At 33.4% G+C, this 23887-nt stretch overlaps 22 protein-coding genes across 22 annotated transcripts, besides 5 other annotated features; 17 read left to right on the top strand and 5 right to left on the bottom strand.

Annotated features, from left to right (window-relative positions):
- Nucleotides 1-443: 443 nt before the first annotated feature.
- On the top strand, nucleotides 444-1160 carry TVAGG3_0234660 (flavin adenine dinucleotide biosynthetic process; the record flags this gene model as incomplete). Its single annotated transcript, XM_001318829.2, has 1 exon — nucleotides 469-1116. One exon carries the CDS (start codon nucleotides 469-471, stop codon nucleotides 1114-1116), a length of 648 nt encoding a protein of 215 aa, XP_001318864.1.
- A 323-nt stretch (nucleotides 1161-1483) lies between these two features.
- Nucleotides 1484-1514: a mobile genetic element.
- Nucleotides 1484-1514: a terminal%2Cinverted (terminal inverted repeat of tvBac_53II transposon ID:TVAGG3_0234650).
- A 181-nt stretch (nucleotides 1515-1695) lies between these two features.
- On the bottom strand, nucleotides 1696-3451 carry TVAGG3_0234640 (uncharacterized protein; the record flags this gene model as incomplete). The annotated part of the gene is made up of 1 exon (XM_001318830.1): nucleotides 1877-3451. One exon carries the CDS (start codon nucleotides 3449-3451, stop codon nucleotides 1877-1879), a length of 1575 nt encoding a protein of 524 aa, XP_001318865.1.
- A 338-nt stretch (nucleotides 3452-3789) lies between these two features.
- Nucleotides 3790-6160, bottom strand: TVAGG3_0234630 (zinc finger, C2H2-type family protein; the record flags this gene model as incomplete). The annotated part of the gene is made up of 1 exon (XM_001318831.1): nucleotides 3831-6023. One exon carries the CDS (start codon nucleotides 6021-6023, stop codon nucleotides 3831-3833), a length of 2193 nt encoding a protein of 730 aa, XP_001318866.1.
- A 1110-nt stretch (nucleotides 6161-7270) lies between these two features.
- Nucleotides 7271-8464, top strand: TVAGG3_0234620 (proteasome regulatory particle assembly; the record flags this gene model as incomplete). The annotated part of the gene is made up of 1 exon (XM_001318832.1): nucleotides 7271-8464. The coding sequence occupies one exon, from the start codon at nucleotides 7271-7273 to the stop codon at nucleotides 8462-8464; it is 1194 nt and encodes a 397-aa protein (XP_001318867.1).
- A 291-nt stretch (nucleotides 8465-8755) lies between these two features.
- Nucleotides 8756-8968, top strand: TVAGG3_0234610 (uncharacterized protein; the record flags this gene model as incomplete). The annotated part of the gene is made up of 1 exon (XM_051227461.1): nucleotides 8756-8968. The coding sequence occupies one exon, from the start codon at nucleotides 8756-8758 to the stop codon at nucleotides 8966-8968; it is 213 nt and encodes a 70-aa protein (XP_051112447.1).
- Nucleotides 8969-9183: 215 nt separating this feature from the next.
- Nucleotides 9184-9396: a mobile genetic element.
- Nucleotides 9364-9396: a terminal%2Cinverted (terminal inverted repeat of tvBac_53III transposon ID:TVAGG3_0234600).
- Nucleotides 9397-9533: 137 nt separating this feature from the next.
- TVAGG3_0234590 (cyclin-dependent kinase inhibitor 2C-related family) lies at nucleotides 9534-10136 on the bottom strand (the record flags this gene model as incomplete). The annotated part of the gene is made up of 1 exon (XM_001318833.1): nucleotides 9534-10136. One exon carries the CDS (start codon nucleotides 10134-10136, stop codon nucleotides 9534-9536), a length of 603 nt encoding a protein of 200 aa, XP_001318868.1.
- Nucleotides 10137-10291: 155 nt separating this feature from the next.
- Nucleotides 10292-23887: part of a mobile genetic element that runs on past the window's edge.
- Nucleotides 10491-11309, top strand: TVAGG3_0234580 (phage tail repeat-like family; the record flags this gene model as incomplete). Its single annotated transcript, XM_051227460.1, has 1 exon — nucleotides 10491-11309. One exon carries the CDS (start codon nucleotides 10491-10493, stop codon nucleotides 11307-11309), a length of 819 nt encoding a protein of 272 aa, XP_051112446.1.
- On the top strand, nucleotides 11449-11811 carry TVAGG3_0234570 (uncharacterized protein; the record flags this gene model as incomplete). Its single annotated transcript, XM_001318834.1, has 1 exon — nucleotides 11449-11811. The coding sequence occupies one exon, from the start codon at nucleotides 11449-11451 to the stop codon at nucleotides 11809-11811; it is 363 nt and encodes a 120-aa protein (XP_001318869.1).
- On the top strand, nucleotides 11830-12072 carry TVAGG3_0234560 (serine threonine-protein phosphatase family; the record flags this gene model as incomplete). The annotated part of the gene is made up of 1 exon (XM_001318835.1): nucleotides 11830-12072. One exon carries the CDS (start codon nucleotides 11830-11832, stop codon nucleotides 12070-12072), a length of 243 nt encoding a protein of 80 aa, XP_001318870.1.
- Nucleotides 12075-12923, bottom strand: TVAGG3_0234550 (uncharacterized protein; the record flags this gene model as incomplete). Its single annotated transcript, XM_001318836.1, has 1 exon — nucleotides 12075-12923. One exon carries the CDS (start codon nucleotides 12921-12923, stop codon nucleotides 12075-12077), a length of 849 nt encoding a protein of 282 aa, XP_001318871.1.
- On the top strand, nucleotides 13782-14174 carry TVAGG3_0234540 (phage tail repeat-like family; the record flags this gene model as incomplete). Its single annotated transcript, XM_001318837.2, has 1 exon — nucleotides 13782-14174. The coding sequence occupies one exon, from the start codon at nucleotides 13782-13784 to the stop codon at nucleotides 14172-14174; it is 393 nt and encodes a 130-aa protein (XP_001318872.2).
- TVAGG3_0234530 (uncharacterized protein) lies at nucleotides 14338-15130 on the bottom strand (the record flags this gene model as incomplete). Its single annotated transcript, XM_051227459.1, has 1 exon — nucleotides 14338-15130. A coding segment is annotated over one exon (793 nt), but the record flags the coding sequence as incomplete, so codon positions are not given.
- Nucleotides 15147-15548, top strand: TVAGG3_0234520 (uncharacterized protein; the record flags this gene model as incomplete). The annotated part of the gene is made up of 1 exon (XM_051227458.1): nucleotides 15147-15548. The coding sequence occupies one exon, from the start codon at nucleotides 15147-15149 to the stop codon at nucleotides 15546-15548; it is 402 nt and encodes a 133-aa protein (XP_051112444.1).
- TVAGG3_0234510 (uncharacterized protein) lies at nucleotides 15568-15723 on the top strand (the record flags this gene model as incomplete). The annotated part of the gene is made up of 1 exon (XM_051227457.1): nucleotides 15568-15723. One exon carries the CDS (start codon nucleotides 15568-15570, stop codon nucleotides 15721-15723), a length of 156 nt encoding a protein of 51 aa, XP_051112443.1.
- TVAGG3_0234500 (phage tail repeat-like family) lies at nucleotides 15743-16309 on the top strand (the record flags this gene model as incomplete). The annotated part of the gene is made up of 1 exon (XM_051227456.1): nucleotides 15743-16309. One exon carries the CDS (start codon nucleotides 15743-15745, stop codon nucleotides 16307-16309), a length of 567 nt encoding a protein of 188 aa, XP_051112442.1.
- Nucleotides 16356-17060, top strand: TVAGG3_0234490 (uncharacterized protein; the record flags this gene model as incomplete). The annotated part of the gene is made up of 1 exon (XM_051227455.1): nucleotides 16356-17060. One exon carries the CDS (start codon nucleotides 16356-16358, stop codon nucleotides 17058-17060), a length of 705 nt encoding a protein of 234 aa, XP_051112441.1.
- Nucleotides 17120-17980, top strand: TVAGG3_0234480 (uncharacterized protein; the record flags this gene model as incomplete). The annotated part of the gene is made up of 1 exon (XM_051227454.1): nucleotides 17120-17980. One exon carries the CDS (start codon nucleotides 17120-17122, stop codon nucleotides 17978-17980), a length of 861 nt encoding a protein of 286 aa, XP_051112440.1.
- Nucleotides 18231-18893, top strand: TVAGG3_0234470 (uncharacterized protein; the record flags this gene model as incomplete). The annotated part of the gene is made up of 1 exon (XM_051227453.1): nucleotides 18231-18893. The coding sequence occupies one exon, from the start codon at nucleotides 18231-18233 to the stop codon at nucleotides 18891-18893; it is 663 nt and encodes a 220-aa protein (XP_051112439.1).
- On the top strand, nucleotides 19566-19897 carry TVAGG3_0234460 (organellar and viral DNA polymerase type B; the record flags this gene model as incomplete). The annotated part of the gene is made up of 1 exon (XM_051227452.1): nucleotides 19566-19897. A coding segment is annotated over one exon (332 nt), but the record flags the coding sequence as incomplete, so codon positions are not given.
- TVAGG3_0234450 (organellar and viral DNA polymerase type B) lies at nucleotides 20019-20510 on the top strand (the record flags this gene model as incomplete). Its single annotated transcript, XM_051227451.1, has 1 exon — nucleotides 20019-20510. A coding segment is annotated over one exon (492 nt), but the record flags the coding sequence as incomplete, so codon positions are not given.
- TVAGG3_0234440 (organellar and viral DNA polymerase type B) lies at nucleotides 20846-21460 on the top strand (the record flags this gene model as incomplete). The annotated part of the gene is made up of 1 exon (XM_051227450.1): nucleotides 20846-21460. One exon carries the CDS (start codon nucleotides 20846-20848, stop codon nucleotides 21458-21460), a length of 615 nt encoding a protein of 204 aa, XP_051112436.1.
- On the top strand, nucleotides 21548-22375 carry TVAGG3_0234430 (KilA, N-terminal/APSES-type HTH, DNA-binding family; the record flags this gene model as incomplete). The annotated part of the gene is made up of 1 exon (XM_051227449.1): nucleotides 21548-22375. One exon carries the CDS (start codon nucleotides 21548-21550, stop codon nucleotides 22373-22375), a length of 828 nt encoding a protein of 275 aa, XP_051112435.1.

Genomic DNA, 23887 nt, shown 5'->3' with positions numbered 1-23887 from the left:
TTCATTTTACAGGTATGATGGAGTACTGAGCAAGAGAGTAAACTTTACTCTAAACTCTAACAGGAAATTACAATTTTAGTTCGAATGTGTTTATGATTTTATTAAAAAACACATTTAACTGGTGCTTTACCATGTAAGAATTGCCATTCAGAAATCTGTCATGAAAATACAATACAGAGAATGCTTTGTTAGATCAAAAATAACCTTATTATCTGATCGATCAAAATTATTTTGAGTATGGAATGGATAGATGTCCTCTGCTTTCAGTTTACTTAACTGATTTCATAACTATTCTCCAATTCGTATAATTTTTTTCGATCTTTGTTCGGCCAATTCTGAAGGCTATGATTATAACTCAAAAAGAATTCAGTAGCAATTAATTAAAGCAATTATACACCTAAAATTTCAAATTCATTTATTTTGCCAAAAATTTTTTTGCCCCAAAAAAACGAAAGTTCATTTGTTTGGATGAGCTCTATCAATGGACTTGACGCTAAAATCCTATCAGCTAAATCAGTGATCAAAGAAGCCTTCGAAAGATATTCAGATAAGCTTTCATTTTGTTATAACGGTGGAAAAGATTCTGTTGTGCTTCTCGATCTCGTAATGAACGTCGTGAAAGAAAATAATTACACTATCAAACCATTTTACCTCGAAGTTGGCGACGAATTTGATGAAATTTTAGATTTTATAAATTATTCAGAAAAGTACTGGGGTTTCAAACTGATGCGCATAAAAGCTACAAATCTTAAGGAAGGGTTAGAAAAATTAATTAATACTTATCAAATTAATTCAGTATTTTTGGGTGTACGAGCAGATGATTATCCAAATATTAAAATGAAACCTTTTGAGCCTACAAACAACGGATGGCCAGAAGCAGAGCGTATTATGCCTATACTTGATTGGACATATAATGATATTTGGGAATATATTGATAAATTTAACTTGCCATTCTGCAGTTTATACAATCTTGGATATACATCAATTGGACCAAAATCAAAAACACATCCAAATCCCCTTCTCAAAGATCCTGCAACAGGCGAATATCTTCATGCAAGAAATCTTAGAAACCTCAAGAGCGAACGACTTGGTCGTGCTCATAACAATACTTCATAATACTAATAGTTCTGCTTTCATGTTATTTATATAATAAACCATAGAATGTTTAAAATTATTTTTCCGTTCTTTATTATATATATGCCCATAAATGGAAACAGGTTGTTCAATTCATATAGTGATCATTATTTTTTATATTATTGCAAAAAAAGTAGTAAAATAATTATTGCAGAAAATGATAAGCTGTGCAGAGAGATCTTCAGAGAGCTTCGGACCATATTTTAAATATCTTTATAATGATTGTTCTTAAGCCAGAACAATCGTGATTTCGATATTAATATCCAATAAAGACGTGCGAATGCTTTAACATGTTTATATAGTATGTAATAAACTGCAGCAAGCTGTTTAAACGAAAATGCTTTTCTAAGGTGTACTTACCACTTTCTGACATTTTCTCAATTTTTTGACACCTATGTTTTATATTGCAATTTTCTATGATAAAAAGGCAATTTTTTATGTCGGAAGAAAGTTAATATAAATTGCTATGTAGTACACAGTATTGCTGTTATACATTTTTCCTATTAAATTAAAGGTATATTGTTTTTATTAAAGCATGTCAGAAAGTATGAAGTATACTCTTAAACCAGAGTAATCGTGATTTCGGATTAATATCCTATAAAGATGTGTAATTGCTTTAAACCAGTTATATCGTAAAAAAAAGATATCAAGGAAAGAAAAATTTTAGTGCCAGATTTTCCTCCGATTTTACCAACTATATCTAAAAAAAATTTTAACATAAATAAAACTCACTCTATTATTTTTATTTAGGTGGGAGAACAATTCCCTTTACGCCTGGTATTGACACGTGAGCAGTTGAAAGTAATTCAGTTTCTGTCTTCACGAGTAATTCGTTTGTGTCCTTTTCGAGTGGTCCAGTAACTTTGTAAATTGTTGGCCACATGCAGAATGAAACTTCACTGTTGTAGTACTTCTTTAGCCATTCATTTCTCGCAGGATTGCTGTTTTCCTTCTTTGAAATTTCCATGTAAGCGGAGAATGATTCAGACTGAATCATTTGCTTGAGAGCGTTAGTAATAGATACCTTGAATTCATTGAATATTGTCTGCATGTCATCGCGCTCGAACCAGAATGGAATTTGGTCCTTCAATTCTTTCAAAACTGCCATAACTTCTGGTCTTGATCCATAAAGTTTTTTGGCTTTTTCATCGAAGTAATCGAGTTCCCAATCGATTTCTGCTTGTGCGCCACGCCATTCTGCTGGTTCCTCTGCGATATCTCTTTCTTCTGGGTCATCTGGATTGTCTGGAACTAATTTCCTCTTAATGTGTAAGAAATTAGCGAAAATTTCATCAACAATGAATTCTCTGACGACAACAAACAGATCTGCAAACAAAAGGTTGAATTCCTTGTTCTTCTCTGGAATGGCAAGACCATTATTGATGAAAATAGGTAATGCTTCGGAGATTTGGACTGGAGAAATCTGCCAATATTTAACTGTATTAATAATTGCGCGTTCTTCGCCGCCAATCGTGTTATTTACCTTGTCAATAGTATCCATGAGCTTTCTATAGCATGGTGGAGTGCATTCTACTGGATCAACAATGACTAAAGGTAAAGTACTGATTACATGATCTCCTGTTGTAGGATGTGGTATAGATGGAAGGAAATTACCCATGACAATGTCATACCATGTATTAAATTGGTCTTCTGGCATTCTAGAAAGGCCTGTAACGAATTTATTTGTGGCGCCAAAAATAAAAACTTTGAATGAGTAATCTTGGAGATCAGGAACGACCGTCTTGTCGAATGTGTAGGTGTGCTTCCACTCGAGATCAAGAGATTCAAGAGATCTGTAGTAAATTGGATCGGATTTCTTGTCAAGGTCTAAATCTACTTCCTTGCCATCATCAGGAAGCGGTCTGCGTTCACATAACTGTGTGAATGGTGGAAGGTTCTCTGGAGCAACAAAAACGTTATATGTTAAATCATGGCGTTTTGAGCCTTGAAGGGACTGTCCAAGTGTTGGAACCATGAAAAGAGCTTGCTTTTCGGTAGAATCAACTTGAATTTCAAGTGCTTTTGTAAGAAGTGTGCCCCAGTCGTAATGACCAGCAAACCAATCGTATCCATAGATAGATTTCTTTCCCTCATATTCTGGGAAGTATTCTAATGGTCTAAGAAGTACAATGAACTTTGTGTTGTAGATGAATTGTCTTGAAACGGTATTTTCTTTGAAAATTTGATCACCTAAGACTCTTAAAGCTTTTTGAGTCTCAGGATCATTTGGAGCTTCGTTTTCATATGGATGAAGGACAAATGGTGATGTGGAAGGAAGTGTTGTTTGGAAGTTTGGAAAGAGTTGGATTTTGGTCATAAAATTTTGAGGAAATTTTTACAAAATCATGAGGGCACAGGCGTGAAAAATATAGTATGAGAGCCAATTCATCAAAAGTATGAACATATGAGTCATATTCTTCAATATATCATTACAGTAGTATAGTTTGTAACTTAGTTTAGATTCATCATATTTCGAATAAATGATTAACTTGAACACCTATAAAACCATCTTCATAAACCGTGTTCACAAACGTTTTTTGGACAACAGGATTATGAGAAAACTATAAATATGAATAAAATTAATTTCTTCATGAGAAGAAACAATATAAGGTTTAACAAAAAATTTATACACAATTCATAATTGCTGTTTCATAAATAAAACACAAAAATTTATTATTTATAAACAAAATAAGAAATTAATCTGCTAAAATAGCATTAATATCTGAATCAAGGTTGCTCGATTTGGCAGGAGCTGGCTTCTTTTCCGGTTTTGGTGAGCTTGACTTTTTCTCATTCTTGAAACCGTCAGACAACAAATCTAAGAAGTCATCACTTGTTTTTGATGATGATTCTTTCTTTGCCTCACTTTGTGATTTCTTTCCACCTTTTGGTTTTGTTGTATCTTCATATACAAACGATGGAGAATCATCCTTATCTTTATTTTTCTTCTTTGGTTTTGTTGTATCTTCAGTGAATAAACTAGCAGATGATTCAGAATTACTTTTAGCTTTAGGCTTTGGTTTTTCTGGTGCTTTTCCTTTAGATTTTGGCGGTGGTTCTTCAATTTCCTCTTCCTCTTCGTATTCATATTCATAGACATATTCTGGAGATTCTTCTTTCTTTGGAGGAGGTTTCTTATTAGCATCAGGTTTCTTTTCGTTTTTACTTGCATCAGATTTCTGTGGTGCTGGTTTCGCATCTGACTTTTTAGACGCATCTGATTTAGCTGGTTTGGAATCAGACTTTTTAGAAACATCTGATTTGGATGGTTCTGCTTGACCTTTCTTAGATGTGAATTTAGGCTCGTCACTAAGAGTTTCATATTCATATTCGTATTCATATTCAGGTGACTCTTGTTGTGGTTTATCCTTTGGTTTGTTTTCTTCAGGTTTCTTCTCTTCTTTCTTACTCTTTTCGGATTGATTATTGTCTTTACCTTTCTCTGATTGACTCTTTCCTTTTTCTGAAATCTTTTGATCTTTCTCGCTCTTCTTTGATTTCGATTTTTCTTTGTCGGAATCTGATGAATTGGAAGATGAATGCTCTGAAGAAGATTTCTTTGATTTGGATTTAGACTTAGATTTGGATGATGATTCTGAAGGCAAATCTTCAATGAATGTTGTAGAAGTGTAAGTAGCAGCATCAGATGAGATTTCAAGAATTAAATCATGAATTTCTGGTGTGTATCTCTTTGGTGGTCTTCTTAAGTCTGCAATGTTATTGGTTCCATTCTTTCTTGTCATCGGATATATTTGTTTCATTGAAACTTTCAACATCTCTTTGACTTCGTCTTTATCACCTGATTTTGCCATAATCTTTGTAATTGTACTTTGCTCGTGTACGTCAGCTCTGATTTGTTCTCTTAAGTTCCTGAGAACCATATCTTGTCTATCGACAATCCTTGGCCGAGTAATAAACTCTTTGGCAGTTTGACGCAAACCTTCTGGAATTCGTGTTGAAGTTGTAAGACTTTTGCTGTCAGGAGCAGATGATTTAGGCTGATTTTCTAGGACTTTAACCTCATCCAAAGTGACAGTATCCGCCATAACTGTTTGTGGAGGTGGCTCAGGATAGTCGCTAAGCTTAAGAGGAGCTGTTTTACTTTTAGGTGTTTGCTGTTCGAGAGCTTTAATTTGTTCATTTTCATCAACAACAGGCGAAGTTTTTTGATCTTGAGTTTTGACGAATGGATTAAGCTTCGGCTTTGGCGTTTGAGTTGATTCATTCATTGCCATTCTAACTTGTTCTGATGATTTAGTGATTGTAGCATTTTGATCTGTTAACATTTTTTGAATCTTCTTTAATTCATTTTCGAGAAAATCGTTATGCTTTGTAGTGCCAATTGGCTCGCCTGCACGAATTGATTTCCAATGATCGACAATATCAGGATGTTTCTTTTCAACATGTTGATCTAACGTTTTGAATGAGGGAAATATTCTATGACAAGTAGGGCATCTTTCAATACCACGAAGTAATTTACACGCATCGAAGAGTTTGTGAATTCTTTTGTGATATCTTTCGTTAACTTCTGTTAATCTTTCATTTTCTTTCATTAATTTTTTATAACTCGACTGCGATTCTTTTTGCGTTTTGAACATATATTCCAAAACAACCTGAAGCAATTGTAGTAGTGTGTAAACAGGAGGACTACCGATAATATTCATATCTTCATCTGAAAATATTGCATTTAAGAATTCACTTGCTATTTCATTCATTGATTCAACATCTTGAGTTGCTTGAAGTAATTTTGGATCGAATTTGGAAACTAATTTCCAATCAAATGGATTTTGACGAAATTTAGGTTGATTTTGCTGTGTTTGAGTATTATATCCTTGCGTTCCATAATACGCAGGCGGGAATGTTTGCGTAAATGGTGCATTATTGAGCATTAAAAATGGAAAAAATCACGAAAATTTGGAAAAATAAATTAACGTACATATTTTTAATCTGTTGTTATCGGCGCGAAGTGCAGATTTATTATCTCGTTATCCATTCATGGGTTATATATATACGGTCTAGGTGAAGACATTGCGGATCTTCGATCCGCAATGTCTGAACCCCCCAAATTTATATTAAAAAGTATGTTATTATATGGGAAAAATTCGAGATTTCGAACTCAAAATTTAGAATCGGGTTATTTTGGATTCTTTCGCTTTGAGAGGGCGCAAAGCGCCCTCCCAAAGCGATAAAAGGTCGAAAATGCTTATCGAATAAAATCTTATATCAGAAAAAATGACTTTGGATATGATAAATATCATTTTTATAATTGGTACATATTATATTGCACATTATTTTGAAATTTTATTTTTTCAAAATTTTCAAAATTTAATATTGATTTATATTTAAATATTATATGATTTTAAGATAGCATCTCTCAATTTTATTAAAACGGTTTTTGGTTTCCCTCAAATATGTTAAAATTGAGAAAAACAAAACATTTTTAGGTGAAGCACTCTGAAGTTCTGAGCCAGACTTCAGATATCTCGATACGCTGAAGTACCCAAAATCATGTGCATTTGCCATAAATATTTATCGCTCGAATTTTGCAATTGAACTTTGCGTTCGATATTTAATTATACATACTTTCGAAATTGTAAGACCTAGCGACCACACACTAACACAATCACTCAGTCGAATCAATTGATCCAATTCTCCATTATATTATTGGTTTATAATAAGAAAATTTGATAAAAAGTCAAAAAATAAGCGATATCAAAGATTACTTTATGGGTGTACTATTAATTGACCCTTTTCTGATTAATTGCGAATTACTGAAATGTATTTATTTGTTAGATTCTTATATAAATTTTAAAAATCTCTTTATTTTCTTAAGTTCTACTTACAATTTGTAATCTTTTATTTCATAGATATATACTTTTAATAAAATAACAAAACTCAGTTTCATCATAACAGACTTGTTGTTATAAACGTCTTGATACTGAATTTTAAACAAAAATAGCTTTAAATCATAGAAGATATATGATTTTTTTTCCCAATATGATTTGGGTAAATTTACCTGAAAAATGAAAGAAAACCGTTTCTGAAAGATCACATTGACATAACTATAAATACTTTCCTCATATACATTGTAATATTCAGTTGACGACTATCCCTTGAAATTTTTGGAACATATTCTATGACTAATAAATACTGCATTGAGCTTTTAGAATTATTTAAGGATCAAACAAACACAACAGATGAAATATACAAACTAAAATCATTCAATGAGGCAGATTTAAAGAAAATATACAAAGATATACAGATCTATTTGATTGAAACTAAAATATACACACCATCTGAGATATTACTAATGATTTCAAAAGCATCAAAATTCAATTGCAGATACTTTAAATCGTATTGGTTCATATTTAAAAAGGTTTATGAAGAATATCACCCTCAACAAGTTAAAAGACTTGAGCCAATATTTGATTACTTTATTTACAAAGAATATAATATCGTTTTACATCCAAAAAATGGAGAAAAAATCAAAGATTTTGATTGCAAAAATTATACAATGGATGTACATGAAGAAAACACAATTTACAAGGCAATTATGGAAGATAACAAAGGGTTATTCGTTTCATTGATTGAAAGAGAAGATTTTAACTATGATCAAAAATTCACAAGTGACTTCTATCCTGCATATTCATTTTCAATACTTGAGTTGTGTTGCTATCATGGGGCCGTTAATTGTTTTAAATTATTAATAACAAAATACAATCCAAATCTATCAGTAAAATGTTTAAATCTCTCATTTTTGAGAGGAGTTCCTGACATAGTAAATGAATGCTTAAAGCAAACAAAACCAGATTCTGACTATATGTGGCATGCAATTGTTTCTCATAATATGGATTTCGTTTCTTTTTTAGCGACGGAGTTTCATAAATACATTCATTTAGAAGATTGTAAATTTTACGATAATCTTTCAGTATTGTTCTTTGCTACAATGCTTAATTACTCACTCGATGAATGCTTATTTTATGCTGCATACTTCAACATTCCATCTCTTTGCGAATATTTAATTTCACATGGTGCAGGTTTGGATTATTTAAATGATAGCGATGATAGAACCCCAATTCATAATGCAGCATATTATAATTGCCCAAAAACAATTGAGGTTCTAATTTCACATGGTGCAGATTTTAATGCTAAAGATTGTGAAGGAAATACAGCACTTAATTATGCCCACATGTATGGCTACCCTGAGATAGCTGAAATTCTTAATGCACACAATGCAATTGAGAATCCAAATCCTTATGAGAAACCACTTAACACCATTAGATTACTCAAGGAAATGGGCATTGATGTTAATATTGTGACTCTCGACTGAGTTTTAAAATCAAATTATATTTGCTTTTTTTTGAGAGTAAAATATCAAAGTTACAATACATTTTTATCCTGATGTCCAAATATATCTATTATTAATATTATTAATGTTCGTAATTCGATATATTTTTCTCATGATCTTTGATTTCGAAACATAAGCGGTTATCCAGGATGTATTTCTGTGAATAAAGATTATTCTCAGAATAATCCTAAATTTTCTACTGCTGAAGATCCTTCGATCCATTATTCGGGAATAAAATTTGAGAATCCAGTGATAATTGATGGAAACAGTCCTATGCCCGCCCCGAGTCTTAACGTAACAATTCCAGAGTATGGTCATACAGGAAATGGACATGTAATCATTTCCACAGCTAGAAAATATGATGATCTATATTTCTCTCGAATTACTGCCATACCTTACAAAGTTAAATGTTCAATTCCATTGAAAGTTGGACGCAATTTTGATATTTTCTTCACATTATCTATTGTGTACTTGTCTCTCGGATAAAAATTACATATACTATATTATTGTGCATAATATGACTCCAATAAAGAGAGGATACCACCAACATTCTCACTGTATTCGTCGATTGGAACAATAATCTACATCACGTAATTACAAATAGAAATGTTTCCTATTGGTTATGAATTTCAATCTCAACATGAGTTTCTTATGAATTATTCGTGTTGAAACTCTGTTATTCGATTACTTGTTCGTTACGGGTGCACTTACCACTTTCTGACACGCTCAGATAATATCAACATATCTTTATTTTAATGGCAAAAGATTATAATAGCCATTTTAGGAACTAAGCAGCGATTTATAATAACTTTTTCTCGATCAAAAATATTAACTTTTGACCTTAGAAAATTGGGATATAAATTGTGTGTCAAAAAAATTGAGAGAATGTCAGAAAGGTGTAAGTGCACACTTAAAATTTATTAATACATTTTGAGCAGAATATTTCAATAAAATTTAAATATCCATATTTATCATATCTTTGCATTGCCCACCAATAATCATCTGGCAATCCCGATATTCCTACTGAATTATTTAGCCACTCTTCTTTATATTATGAAGTGATTGCCCCATTTAAAAGAAGAAGTTCCATAATTTCAAAATTCTGATTTTCCACTGCAATTTGAAATGGAGTTTTACCAAAAAGGTTTATTTGATGAGGATTTGCACCGTGTGCAATTAGCAGTTCAACAATATCTTTATTATCCTTTTGTACTGTCATGTGAATTATATTATATTTATTTACATTAGATCCATGAGAAACAAGAATTTCAACTATGTCTTTATTATTATTATTATCGATTGCATAATGCATTGGTATTTTTCCATTTATCAATTCACTAATATTAACATCAGCTCCATGCGAAATAAGAAATTCGACAATATCTTTGTTATCATTTTCTACTGCATAAAAAAGAGGAGTTTTGCCTTCACCATTCTTTGAATTAACATCAGCACCATTGGAAACAAGAAACTCTGTGATTTCTTTATTATCGTTTTCAACTGCAATTTGTAGGAGTGAAGCTTTATAATCATTCTTTTCTTTATTTATTTTAGCTCCATGTTTTAAAAGTAGTTCTGTAATTTCAAAATAATTATTACTAACGGCAGAATGTATAACATGGTGAATCTCACATGATTTTGAGCTTCTTTTCATTTGAGAAATATCCGGTGAATTTAATAAATATTTGCATACCTCAATATTGTTATATAAGGATGCATATTTAATAAAGAGTCCATACTTATCATCAATCAAACTAATTTTTTTGATAATGTCAAGGCATTGTGGAAATGCAGCACACCAAGAAAAAAAAAAAAAAAAAAAAAAAAAAAAAAAAAGGTAGTGGGGCTTCCAGGCACTTCGTGCCTTCTAGCCCTGAGGATGAATGAGTATAATGAAGTTCTTATATACGGGTCTTCCAGGAGCTTTTCACAAAATATATATGTTTTCATGTTTTGTCACTTTTCTGTCACTTTTCAGGTAAAAACATTTTTATTATATATATATAAAATGAATTTTACAAAACCACCGTTACCCTTCTTTGGAAATAAGAGTAGATGTAAAGATATTCTATTGAGAGAACTTAAGAAACTACCGAATGGTCTAACATTTGTAGATTTGTTCGGTGGAAGTTTCTATATATCTCATTTGTGCCATACTGTATTTCCTGACTCAAAGATTATATGCAATGACTTCGACAACTATATGAACCGTCTCAAACATATACCAGACACAAACAAAATATTGAGTGAGTTGAAAGAAAAGATACCTATAGGTAAGATGGAACGTATACCATTAGATAAGAAAAATATTGTGAGAGAGGTTTTGAAAAAAGCAGAATATATAGACTGGGATAGTATATCTGCTAGACTATTATATAGTGGTGCTATAAGAGTTCATGACATTGAAACACTTATGTCAAAAGTTTTATATCTTAACTATACAAATGTTTTCAAAGAGGACATAGATAAATATATTGAGGGTATAGAGTTTGTGAGATGTCATTGGACAGATTTGTATGAAAAATATAAAGACAAGGAAAATGTTTTCTTTATAGTGGACCCGCCGTTCTATAACACATGGGATTTTCAATACCAAGTAGACTGGACTTTGAGAGACTCTTTAGAAACTTTAGACGTTTTACATAACCATCCATGCTTTTACTTTACATCCGATAAAAGTGGTTTGGAAACCGTTATGAGATGGTTAGAGGACATACATGACTATGAGTTTATATATGACAAGATAGAATATGAGAGAGGTCCTATAAACTGGAGAAAGTGTCATAACAAAGAAATTTTATTAGTAAGTAAATGTGGTTTGAAATAGGACTACTTGTTTTAGGTTTTTTCCATTGTGTCATTTATTTATTTGACGTGGCAGAAAGATATAGAGAATATGAAGATGAACCAATGCCTGCAAATGTTCGGCATATGTACTCGTAAGAGATATTTTTATCTAATATTAAATGGACGCACAGAACTTAGCGAATGCACAGCAACCTGGACAACCAAACCCAGAGAATATTCCAAATGAAGTTAGAATACAAACTGCAATGGCAAACTATGGTCAAGTGCCAACAGATGTACAAATGCAAACTGCCATGTCAAATGACGCTGCGTTAGGTTTGCCACCATGGTATGCAAATATGAGATGGAAAGAGTTTTATACAAACCCTGAAGTGGGATATAAACAACTTTATGCAGATGACGCGAACACAGGAGTTGACCCAGAATATGTTTTCTACCAGAGGAGAAACAGAATGTATGAGCTCCAGTTAAAGAATGCTATGGAACTCAACAGGAAACGTAAGAGACTAGGCGGACATTAGATTTTTACATATAGTAAAATGGGTTTCTTCAGTAGTATTGGAAACTTCTTCAGAAGAGTTGGAAGAGGTATATGGAATGGAATAAAAACCGTAGGAAGAGGAATTTGGAACGGAGTCAAAAATATTGGTAAAAGAGTAGGTCAGTTCGTTGGTATTATACCTAAAGACCCTGAACCAGAAGAACAAGCTCCTGTTATACAACAGCCTGAACCTGCACCACAGTCTAGTTGGCAACCAAATCCAACACCTCAACCGTATTAAAATTATATTTTTACCGTTCGATAGTAGTTGTATATGAGACTAAGTTCTAAGTAAAACGCATGGTATAATGGAACTATTCTCTTTCTTCCATCTGTAGTAAACCATACTTGAAAGTCTGAAATACTTCCACTCGGCGGTTCATATAGCTTTGTAGGTTTTTCGTAAAAGTCATTTGCCAAGCATAAAAAAGAGTTTTGTGCACCAGAAAATGAAGCATGAACTATAATAGCATCTGAGTCGAAAACATTTTCATATGTTCCATTAGGGTTTTCGACTTCATAAAAGTTCGGGTGTACTGGATATTCTGCAGGCTGATTTAACATCCTCAAAAATCTATACCATGCCAAGTTGTTATATTTTGTAGAAATATAAACGTCTTCTCCAAGGTCTTCTATTCTATTGATTTTAACAGTTGCATTTTTCCTGTCATATATAATATCGAGATGGTACTCTCCTTCGTCAATGTTGTACTGTTTTGCATATTCGAGATAGATATCGTTTATTTTTTCTTGAAAAGCTTGAAGAGTTGTTTCTAAGTTTACAAGCAAATTCACTTGTAAAAGTTTTCCCTGTTCAAATTTCTCATACGTATGTTTTTCTTTGTTATAGTATCGAATTTCAAAAGCGACCGTAAATGGGAAACCATGTATGGCTTCTGAAATGAACTTCATTCTACGAAAGCCAATAGCTTTTGTGACGGATGGGTCTCTTAACCATCTCAATGGGTAGTCAAAACGATAGCCTTCATGCTTTACGGTCTCTGTCTCAAACTTTTGACCTACGTTAGTAAAAAGTTCATCTAATGGTTTAGTTGTAGCAACTCTTGAATTTTCTTTTTCTATTGAAAGCATATTTTATCTAGAATAAAAATGTCGAAAGATATTGCTTCCATGAGAGAAATACAACACAACCGACAACTCATTTTGCAAGCTCTAAATAAGAACACAACAAACTTTTCAAACTATTCTAAGATATCTGAGTCATTGAAAGAAGGAAACTTAAAACTGACGATAAACCCAATGACAGATGAGTTTCTGTTTCAAGACAACAAGAACCATACTGTTTGTATAAATCCAACAAAAAGAACTTTAAACGAGAAGCCTATAGATGAACTTCTTTTGAAAGCAGATATTGACAACAAAGCTGACAAAGAGTATGTAGATGCAACAAGAGACTATATTCTCGCATGGACAGATAGAACATACCCACAAAAACATCATACACATAACATCTATGACGTAGATGAACTACCAGCAATGTTAGATGACAAAGCAGATAAAACATATGTTGACAATAAAATGTCAAGTGAAGTGACAAGAGCTGACAAAGAATATTCTAAAAAGACTCATACACATACCATTGCAAATATTACAAACTTACAAGAAACCTTAAACAGGAAAAGTGACGTTGGACATACACACGATTTCTTCGCAACTGTTGGTATAGAAAATATTGAAGGAACGGTTGAAGAAACTGGGGATGTATTAAATTGGAAACCTCCTAACTTTCCACAAGGTTTAACATCGGAGGATGACATAACAACGATGAAAGACATTAAATGTAGAAATGTCTATGTCATGGAGGATGAAAACAAAGTTAAATTCACTGCTCAAGATTTATATGATAAAAAAGCTGACAAAACAGAGCTTCAAACGTTAAAGACAGAAATACTTCAAACATTATATCCTATAGGCTCTATTTATACGTCAATGAACTCTACCAAACCAGAAGTAGTACTTGGTTTTGGAACTTGGACTCAAATAGTCGACAGGTTTTTGTATTGTGCAAACTCTTCAAAGGAAACAGGTGGAAGTAAAACGATTTCAGGTGAAAACTTACCTGCGCATAGTCACTACGTAGATTTAAGTACATCTCAAGCAGGTTGGCATAAGCATAGATTTTGGGATTGGTCAGCAATGAAAAAAGGTAAAGGATATGATGTTAAAGACAACGTTCAGTTTGCTATAAATTGTTTCTGGGGTAGCACACAGGGAGAAGGAAACCATACACATCGCGTTTCAGGGTATACGCAAACAACGGGACAGAGTAAAGACTACATGCCACCTTACATGACAGTTTACGCATGGTATAGAAATGCTTAGTCGTCATTTTCAACTTCTTTAGCATATTCGTCAGCAGTTGTCTTATATTTGTTAGGAACTGTCTTTGAAAGTATACCACCTTGAACTTTGACAAGTTTGAAACGAGGTCTGACAATAGTAGTTTTATCTTCTGCTTGCAGTCTGTACATTTTGCCATGTTTGCCTAAAACTTCATAATATTCTCTTGTATACTTTCTTCTATTTTTACGAACACGAATGCGAGTACCTGTCGAGTTCCCATTGTTGTCATAGTCAATAGTATTTTCATATGGGTCGCGTTTAGGTATTTCTATTTTTACTTTGTCACCTTTCTGAAGTTTGAAGCCTGGCATTCTTTCTTGTTTGTCTCTTTTGACTAAACTATTAAATATATAGTCTTTCTCTAAGTCGGGGTTGTTTTTCATTTCTTCGGGGGAGTGGTTTCCCAAACCTTTTTGTTTACGGCTATTGTAAATATTTAAAACTTGTCTCATCTTTGCCATGGAGAAGTGTCTATACTTGTCGTCATATGACATTTCATCTACCTCACCACCTTGTGGTTGGTTTAAGTCTCTTAAGATTTTTATACAACTGTCAATGACACCAAGAGCAGAATGGTTTTGGTCGACAATGAAATATTGGTTTACATTTTTTGAACGCAGATAGTTTTTAATATCGTCTGATTTGAAAGAACTTTCACAGTCAGATGTCAGTTTTGTTGGATGGTATTTGTCAACGAATATTGTCAAAGCAGTTTTCACATCTAAAATATTTTTGGACTGCAATGGTATGGCTTCACAGTATCTTGTGTTTTGACCAACAAATATTAGCCAGTATGGTGGTCCATCTTCTCTATACCTCGGAATGTTTTCCAAGATATCCATAAACCAAGCATTTGGTGTTGAACTAAAGATTTTTACCATGAGTGCTTTCTTTGTTGCTTTAGAAACATACGGGTCCTTGTTTGGATTCGTCATTTTTACCCCATAAGAAATGGGTTTATTTGGCGCATTAGCAGGAGTTGCATCTAGATTTTTACCCGCAGTGGGAACAATAGCTAGAGGTGCATTTGGAATTGGAAGGAAGATTTTGAGTACATTAGGTATACTTAAAGAGAAAGCACAACCTATTATACAAACTGTACAGAAAGGTTGGGAGGTAGCACGAGATGCAGCAAATCTTATTCCAAATCCTGAAACAAGAGGAAAAGTTCAAGGATGGATGGACAATGTAGGAAGACAAGCAGGAAACTATTATAACAAAGCAAATGACTACTATAACCAAGCAGGACACTATATGGACCAAGGTGAAAGATTCTTTAACAGAGGATATAACCATGCACAACAATGGGTAAACAATAACCAACCGCAACCACCTCAAACTTGGGGAATGTAAAGTTTTTTACTGAGATGAAATGAACAATACAGCATTGAGACAAATGGGTTCAAGATGGATTTGTCGGCTTCCAGCAGTTACACAACCACGTGTTTGTCAAGTTCTTCCTATACCTCAAGAAGTTTTAGACCGACTTAAAAAACCTAAACAACCAGTTGAAAACAAACCAAACTAAAATTTTTTACTGAGATGAAATGACCGAAGAAGTTGAAACGGTAGATTTGACACCACAAACAAAAAGTTCAGAACCATTGTCAAAACCTGTCAAAGAACTTACAGATGAAGAGAAAAATTCAATAATAGAAAGTGCCAGGTCTGGAAATACAAACCCTAACTACAAAGTCACTTTTCATAGAAATGGAACGGCTAGTATCTCAAAAAAGAAACAGACTCTCACAAATAAAATATTGAAGTCTGAAGGAATTTTCGAGACAACAGATGGGAAGGTATTCTTCACCGACCAACAGTTCATTATAGAACATCTCATTGACTTAGAGTCGAAATATTCTAAACTTTACAACAAACACAAAAAGTTGAAAGGAAAACAAAGACAGATGGCATATGATATTTACGAAGATACTAACGACACAACCATACCTGCAAGTGAGGTAAAGTCAGAGGAACCGAAAAGTGACGAAAAGCCGATAGAAGAAGGGAAGCCAAAAACTGAAGATAAACCAAAACCAAAGTTTAGTCAACCTTCATTAGCTGGTATGGGTTGGCGTCAAAGACTTATGGCAGCAGGCGGTTACGTAAAGTAAAGAAAAAAATATTTTTTTTATTTTTATAAAAATGCCCCCGCATAGAATGGATAGAAAGTCTGCTAGAATAAAAGCAGAGTTAGAAAGATATGGTTGGAGAGTTTCAAAGAAGTTTAAATATAGGAAGGGAAGACCCATAAAAGTCTATGACAAACTGGCTGGTCTGACCTATGAAATGGACTTGGAAACAGCACGCGCAAATTATCCAAACAGACTTGAGAGGTTAGAAGAAGAGCGTCTTATAAACTTGCCTTTCGATGTTAGTGAACCGCAAGTTGAAGGACACGACGGCTTTGCCAGATTCTACTGGAAACATGACGAACAATTGCATCCTTTGAGAAGGAAAAAAGGTAGTGCAGAGGATGGTCATGCTCCCATGGAAAGAACAAGATATGCATATGAAAAGTATCGTGAGGTTAGAAGTCAAATTACATCTGGTCGAACCTTTACAGTAAACTTTGACGAAGGAAAGAACAAAGAAGGCTTCATGGGAGTACTTGCTGCCATACAAGACGGAAATAAGAAAGGATACAATCTCAGATTGACCATAACAGATTTGGACGGTCATATATACTATGCGCATGGCAATGTCACAACAGCTGCAATGCTTCTTGACGCTTTCAAGACTACAAAGAGAGAACAAATGGTTGACTCCGACTCTGATATTTTGAATGCAATTGAAGGAATTGTAAGCGTGAAGTTCGAATGGTACCAACCTAACCCTCAAGCAGTCAGACAACATGTTTGTTAGATGAGAAATATGAAGTAAAAACGTTTACTTTTAAAACAGTATATTTTTACATATATTAAATGTTTCAGGTTGAAAAACAAAGAACAAAAGTAGCAGATACAAAACCGTTAGACTATATCTTCACAAATGCCGGTAGGACTATATCAGATGAAGAAATTTCATCCGGCTCCTACCGCTTTGACTTTCCAATTCGTTGGCTTCAAAGTCCTTCAGATGCAAAGGCAATAGGATTTAGAAGAGTTTTGTTTTCAAAAAGAACTAACGCGTTTATGTTTGCAGTATATTTTCATGGTCAGTATAGAGGTTCTGACGGTCTACTAGACAAATTTGACGAAATGAGAATCTTTACAGTTCGTTCAGACGAAAGTCTTGAGAAGACTCTAAATGACTTTCAAACTCAAATAAACAAATACTACTGGGAATTTCAAGAAAAATACGATTCTTTACTAAATGGAACATACTATCTGAAACTAGAATATGACAAGATGAACTCCACAGTTTCATTTCAAAGGATTGAAAATAACCCTCCAAGAGATACACAGTTTTTATTTTGGCAAGTAGACAAACGTTCTTGGGCACAATTTCTTCGGTTACTAAACCAGAACGAACCATTACCACCTGACGGTCCGTTCTGGTTTATACGCCCACCAACAGATTTGACAGTTTATAGAAACGTGTTTGACCCTCAAAATGTCATGTGTCATGCAAGTTTCAGTTCAAGCAACAATAGTTTTCTTTGTATTGGTAAGGACTTTTATGACTTTGCTTCTAAATTCTACGAACCACCGAGTAACAGTTTCTCTGACTTTCAAGTTTGGTTCACAACAAATGGTGTGCAACATATTGTTCCATTGTACTACGACTTTTATCTCGAATTGTCTTTCATATATAACTACGGAGAAGTGCTGAAAAAGTATTGAAAAATAATGTTTATGTTAGAATGTTAGATCTAACATGTTTTCTAACACGTTTTCTAACATCGTAGAAAACACGCAAAACTCTTGAATTTTGTATAAAAAAAAGCAACCCGCGGAATTCCGGCGGTTGGTATATTCTTCACAAAATGCTTGTTTTGAGGTTAAGCCACAAACGAATGTCCGACGGTTAAGCCACAAACGAATGTCCGACGGTTAAGCCAAAAATATTTTTATTTTTTATTGTACGTACTGAATGTCAGTCGAAGCAAAAACGTTCACGAACAAATCTAATGGCGAAGCATTCACAAAAGGCACTTACAACGGTATTGAAGTCTTACGTAGAGACAAGGATGGTTATATAAATGCAACAAAGATGTGTCAGCAGTTTGGGAAAGACTTTAGAAGGTTGTTGGAAAATAAGTCCTGGGAAGAGTATTTTAAGGCATTTTGTGAAGAATATACCAACCCGCGGAATTCCGCGGGGTGCTTTTTATACAATGTTAATGCAGGAATTCCGGATGAAATCAAACAGGTTAGAGGAATGTATGTAGACCCAAGACTCGTAAACTATATTGCAATGTGGGCTTCTCCAAAATATTGTATAGCAGTTGGAAAAATTATGGACTCCATAGACAAGAAAGTTCATGAGAAATTAGATGAAGAAGAACTTGAAGATACAGCAGAGAATGCTAAACCTTTGTTCGAAGAAGAAGTTAGAAAAATGCATGAAAAACAAATAGAACATGAACGTGAGATATGTTCTGGTTATAGGGACTCTCCATACGAACTAGACCAATGGGAACAAGAAGATTTAAAGAGAGAATTTAGAGAATATGAACTCGCTAAAATTTCATTAGAAGCTGCAGAAAAGAAGTTAAAAGTTTGGGGTCGTTTTGTACAAAAATATTGTGAGTAAATGAACCATTTATTTTTATTGAATTCGGCAAAAATATATTTTAGGTTAGATGGTTTTTAGGTGTCACCAGGTCCCTCGGTCACCAGGTCACCAGGTAATTTTAACTTCTCTGAAAAAGTGTGACAACATGACATTTTGACAACAACACAGGAAATAGACTTCATCGTCAATGTTTTTGTATAAAAAGCACCCCGCGGAATTCCGCGGGGTGGTATATTCTTCACGAAATGCTTGTTTTGTCAAACATGAACGTCAATGTTTTGTATAAAAAGCAACCGTCGACATTCTGGCGGTTGGTATATTCTTCATGAAATGCTTGTTTTGAGGTCGAGCCACTTTTGGCTCCACCGTATTTTTCAACCAAAACTCATTTTTGTCGACAAATATATATTTTATGTTAGCATGTTAGATCTAACACGTTTTCTAACCACTTTTCTAACATCGTAGAAAACATAGCACAAATATATATTTTATGTTAGCATGTTAGATCTAACACGTTTTCTAACCACTTTTCTAACATCGTAGAAAACATAGCACAAAAATATATTTTATGTTAGAATGTTAGATCTAACATGTTTTCTAACACGTTTTCTAACATCGTAGAAAACTCTCGAAATTCATGAGTTTTGACACTTTCATAAAAAACATAAAAAATAAAGTTAGTTTTTTTAAAAAAATATTTTTTATTTTTATTGTAAGAACATGTTAGCAACAACTTCACCAAACTCGTTAGTCATGAACCCAACTTCAATGTTAGTAGAGATGAAAAGCTTCATTCCTTCTTCATATACTTTCGAAACAGAAATCCAGAAGATAAAGCAGGAACTTCTCCAAGGAGATTTAGACTGTAGTGCGAAAGATGAAACAAATGAACAGTATCTTTATGAAATGCAGGATATTATTGACCATCTACCTAAACTTCCTGAAATACAACAACAAAAGCTTACTATTCCTGAATTCGATGAAATAGAAGTCAAAGCAACTGACTCAGTAGAAATAAAGAAGTTCATACGAAAGGTTAACTATGAGTTTCTTGGATTTCATTGCAACCACAAAGTCATGGACAAAGATTGCGATATGGTATATAAAAATGTTTCTGACATATATAAATCTGGGGAGTTTAAGACCTACGACAACTTTGTTTCGTTAGTTGCAAAATGTGTATGGCAGATAAGAGATAAAGATAGAAGAGGTAAGATATGGAACGAACAAATAAAACCAGCAACTTTTGAGTTAAAGAAAACCATTGACGCCTTAGTTGTACTTGCAGGTCAAATTTCAATGTACAATGCTAAAATGAACCCACAATGTTCTAAATGTAAAGCAGCAATGAGGAAATATAACTACTCCGTCAAAGAGATAGAACGTATGCGAAACGACTATGCAGATTTAAAGAAAGAAGCAGAAAAACCAGCAGAAGATAAAATGAACATGTTAGAATTTCTGAACAAAAACTATCCAACTGCTGACGATTTCCTTCTATCTGACGTCAAGAAGAAGTATAAAGAAACTTTCGGTATCGTTAAAACTTTTGACATACTGACAGAAGAAATAGAAGCTACGAAATTGTTTAGAGTCATGAACCATCGCAACATATACCATGTAAAACGCTTGTAAATAGTTATGTTAGAAAACATGTTAGAAAACATGTTAGATCTAACATTCTAACATAAACATTATTTTTATTGAATTCCGTATGAAATTTCATGAGTTTTGTATGTTTTAGACCATGTTAGAAAACATGTTAGAAAACATGTTAGATCTAACATTCTAACATAAACATTATTTTTATTGAATTCCGTATGAAATTTCATGAAATTTCTCATATGCTTGCTTCCCTCGGAAAACCGAGAGAAGAGATTCCGTATGAAATTCATGAATTTCCTTAAGATAGAAAAAATAAAGTTAGTTTTTTATAAAATATTTTTTTTATTTTGTATGTAAGAACAGAAATGTTAAACATTGAGTTTGAAACAGTTAGAAAGATAGACAATAACACCAAAGTGGTTAGAATCGGTGATTTAAACGTAAGATACTCAAAGAAATACAACAAATATTCTTTGTCAGACATTTTAACACTATCTGAAAAGAAAACATCCCACGACTGGGTTAAAAATGCTTCTACTCAGAAAATTTTGACAAAAAATCCTGAGCTTATGATATCGGTAAGATTCTATGGAACAAGAACATATCTTATAGACAAAAGTCTTATACCAGTAGTTTTGTTCTGGATTGACCCAGTTGTTGGATATAACTTCATAACATATGGTTCGTTCGACTCAGAACGTTGCAGTGAAGGCTTACTTTACATCGTTCAGAAACCGAAGGACTTCAACACAAAAAGATATAAGATAGGAAGAACATATAATATAACTCTAAGATATGACAGTACAGTCAATAGAGTCAAGGTTGTGTTCGTTAACGATATGAGAGCTGCTGAAACAGAACTACTCGAAAAGTTTGAGAAAATGTATGGTGCTCCCATAAAAGGTAAAGAAACGTTTGAAGTAGATGAGATAGATAAAGCTATAAAATTATTTGACGAAGTTGCTGAAAAATACATGTAAAGCGTTTATTTTTGGTCTTTTGTGAAAGTCAGAAAATAAAGTTATTTTTATTTTTTTTATTTTTTTATCCGGAATATAAAGACAGATATGTCAACAACCGAGAACACAACAACAGTTATAGTCCATGAAGCTATAAATGAAGAATACGAGTACATACAGTATAACAAACAGTTACGTCTCATTCGTTCGGTCAAAGACGATATGTACCAGATGCAAAGTATTTTGAACGCTCTTCGTTCTACAAAGCAAGCATATCATTGGTTTGAAAACCAACAGACAAAAGAACTTTTAGAAGAATTTCCTCATATGTTTGCTACCCTCGGAAAACCGAGGGTAGAGATTCCGTACGAAAATCGCAAGAATTTGGCTCCTGGTTTGAGAGGATATTATGTACATAGACTTTTAGTAAATGCCGTAGCAATGTGGGCTTCACCTCGTTACGCTTGGTATGTTTGTAAACTTCTTGACGAAATTCATAGACAAGAACGTGAAGAGATGGAAAAGAAACTTCAAGCAAAAGATGAAGTCATTGAAGCAAAAGACAAAAACATACAGAAAAGAATACCACGTTCGGTACCAAAAGGAAAGGAAAAGAACTATAAGTATATGATTTACACTGAAGAGATGGAAAATGAAGAAGACAGAGATATGGTTATGTTGCATTTAGTCAGAAGAAACAACAAAAGCTTTTACGACCTTGCTAAGATTTACAAATCTGACAGAAATTGGTTCTATCGCGAAAACTTACCGATTTCAATGACACCGAATGAAGATGTGAAACAAATAGTTCAAGATACGTTACCTCAAACACACTATGATATTAAAGGTTGTACAATTCTTACATTCAAAGAAGATTTGCCATTGTTAAAGGAAAAAATAACAGAGTATTTTGACAACTTCAAACAAGCAGAGTAAATTGCACTCTTTATTTTTCAAGCTTGCCTTTTACATTCTGCCTGAGGAAGTCTTTAACAAGCTCGTTAATTTCAATTAGATAAATTGCTTCGTCTAGGGGGTCAAGCTCCATACTGAGTCAGTACAATATTGTACTTTTTCAAGACAATGTTGTACTTTTTCAAGACAATGTTGTACTTTTTCAAGACAATATTGTACTTTTTCAGAACAATGTTGTATAAATTCAGTACAATATTGTACTTTTTCAGAACAATGTTGTATAAATTCAGTACAATGTCTCTCAAATTTGAGTACAGCTGTACTTTTTCAGAACAAGTCTTGAACTTTTTCAGAACAATGTTGTACTTTTTCAAGACAATGTTGTACTTTTTCAAGACAATGTTGTACTTTTTCAAGACAATGTTGTACTTTTTCAAGACAATGTTGTACTTTTTCAAGACAATATTATATTGTTTCAGAACAAAGACGGTTAAGACACAAACGAATGTCCGACGTCCCACCTACTGAATGCCTTCCAAAGCCAGAAGAACCGAAAGCTGCAGCACCACAACAGACTAAGACTCAACACTTACATTTTTCAAGCTTGACTTTTTACAATTTGAACTTTGTTTGCGTAGATATGAATTCTGAAAGAAGTATGAGGGTCTTGTATGACTTTGTACTTCTCCCATAGTTCATGTCTGTCAAACTTACCTGCCATGGACTCTTTCATAAGTTCCATGAAATCGTCTTCGGACAATCCAGGGAAGAGTACAATGTCAGTAAGTATTCTCTTTACATCCTTACTTAAACTCTTGGCTGTCTGTACACAAATGACAACTGAGATGTTAAAGTGTCTGAGCTTCTTAAGAATTCGACACATGTCTTGTTCTCTGTTCTTTAACAAAGGATGAGAAGCAAAGTCATCTAAGATAAGAAGACATCTATGAGGGTACGTTTTCCAATCGTAAGATTGCAATTTCTTCGAAATGTATTCTATCTCTTTCTGTTTGTTTCTGAAGTGTTTCTTCTCTAATATTCTCTGCATTTCCTCATTTGGGTCTTTAAACTTCGAATTTATATACTCATTTATAGCATTGTACTTCAAAACTCTTCTTTGGTACTTCTTTATCCAATCTAACAACTCAGAGTCTTTTATACATACTAACTTAGACTTCTTTATAATATCTTTGAACGAATTGACGGTTTGATCGAATTGACCAGAAGTACTACAAATGACTACTAACTCATAGAATGGGTTCTTCTCATCTAGTTCTTGTTGTTGTGCAGCCATTTTAAGATAAGTGAAAGTCTTACCCGACCCAGGCGGTGCAATTAGACCTGTTATACCATTCTGAGCAAATAAGAACTTGTCATGTATGGGTTTTATCTGAGCATTTTCTAACTTCCTCTTGTTCTTATTTAAAACATTCTCAAATTTCTTGTCAATGTCAGCAAACTTTTTTCTAACATATTTTTAGAAAAATTAAAAATTTTATCTTTTAGAAAATGTCTAGCGATTTCGCTATCTAT

This window comes from Trichomonas vaginalis, chromosome IV (assembly GCF_026262505.1).
Source record: "Trichomonas vaginalis G3 chromosome IV, whole genome shotgun sequence".
NCBI classification, from domain to species: domain Eukaryota; phylum Parabasalia; order Trichomonadida; family Trichomonadidae; genus Trichomonas; species Trichomonas vaginalis.
This window is presented reverse-complemented; position numbering and strand designations above follow the sequence as displayed.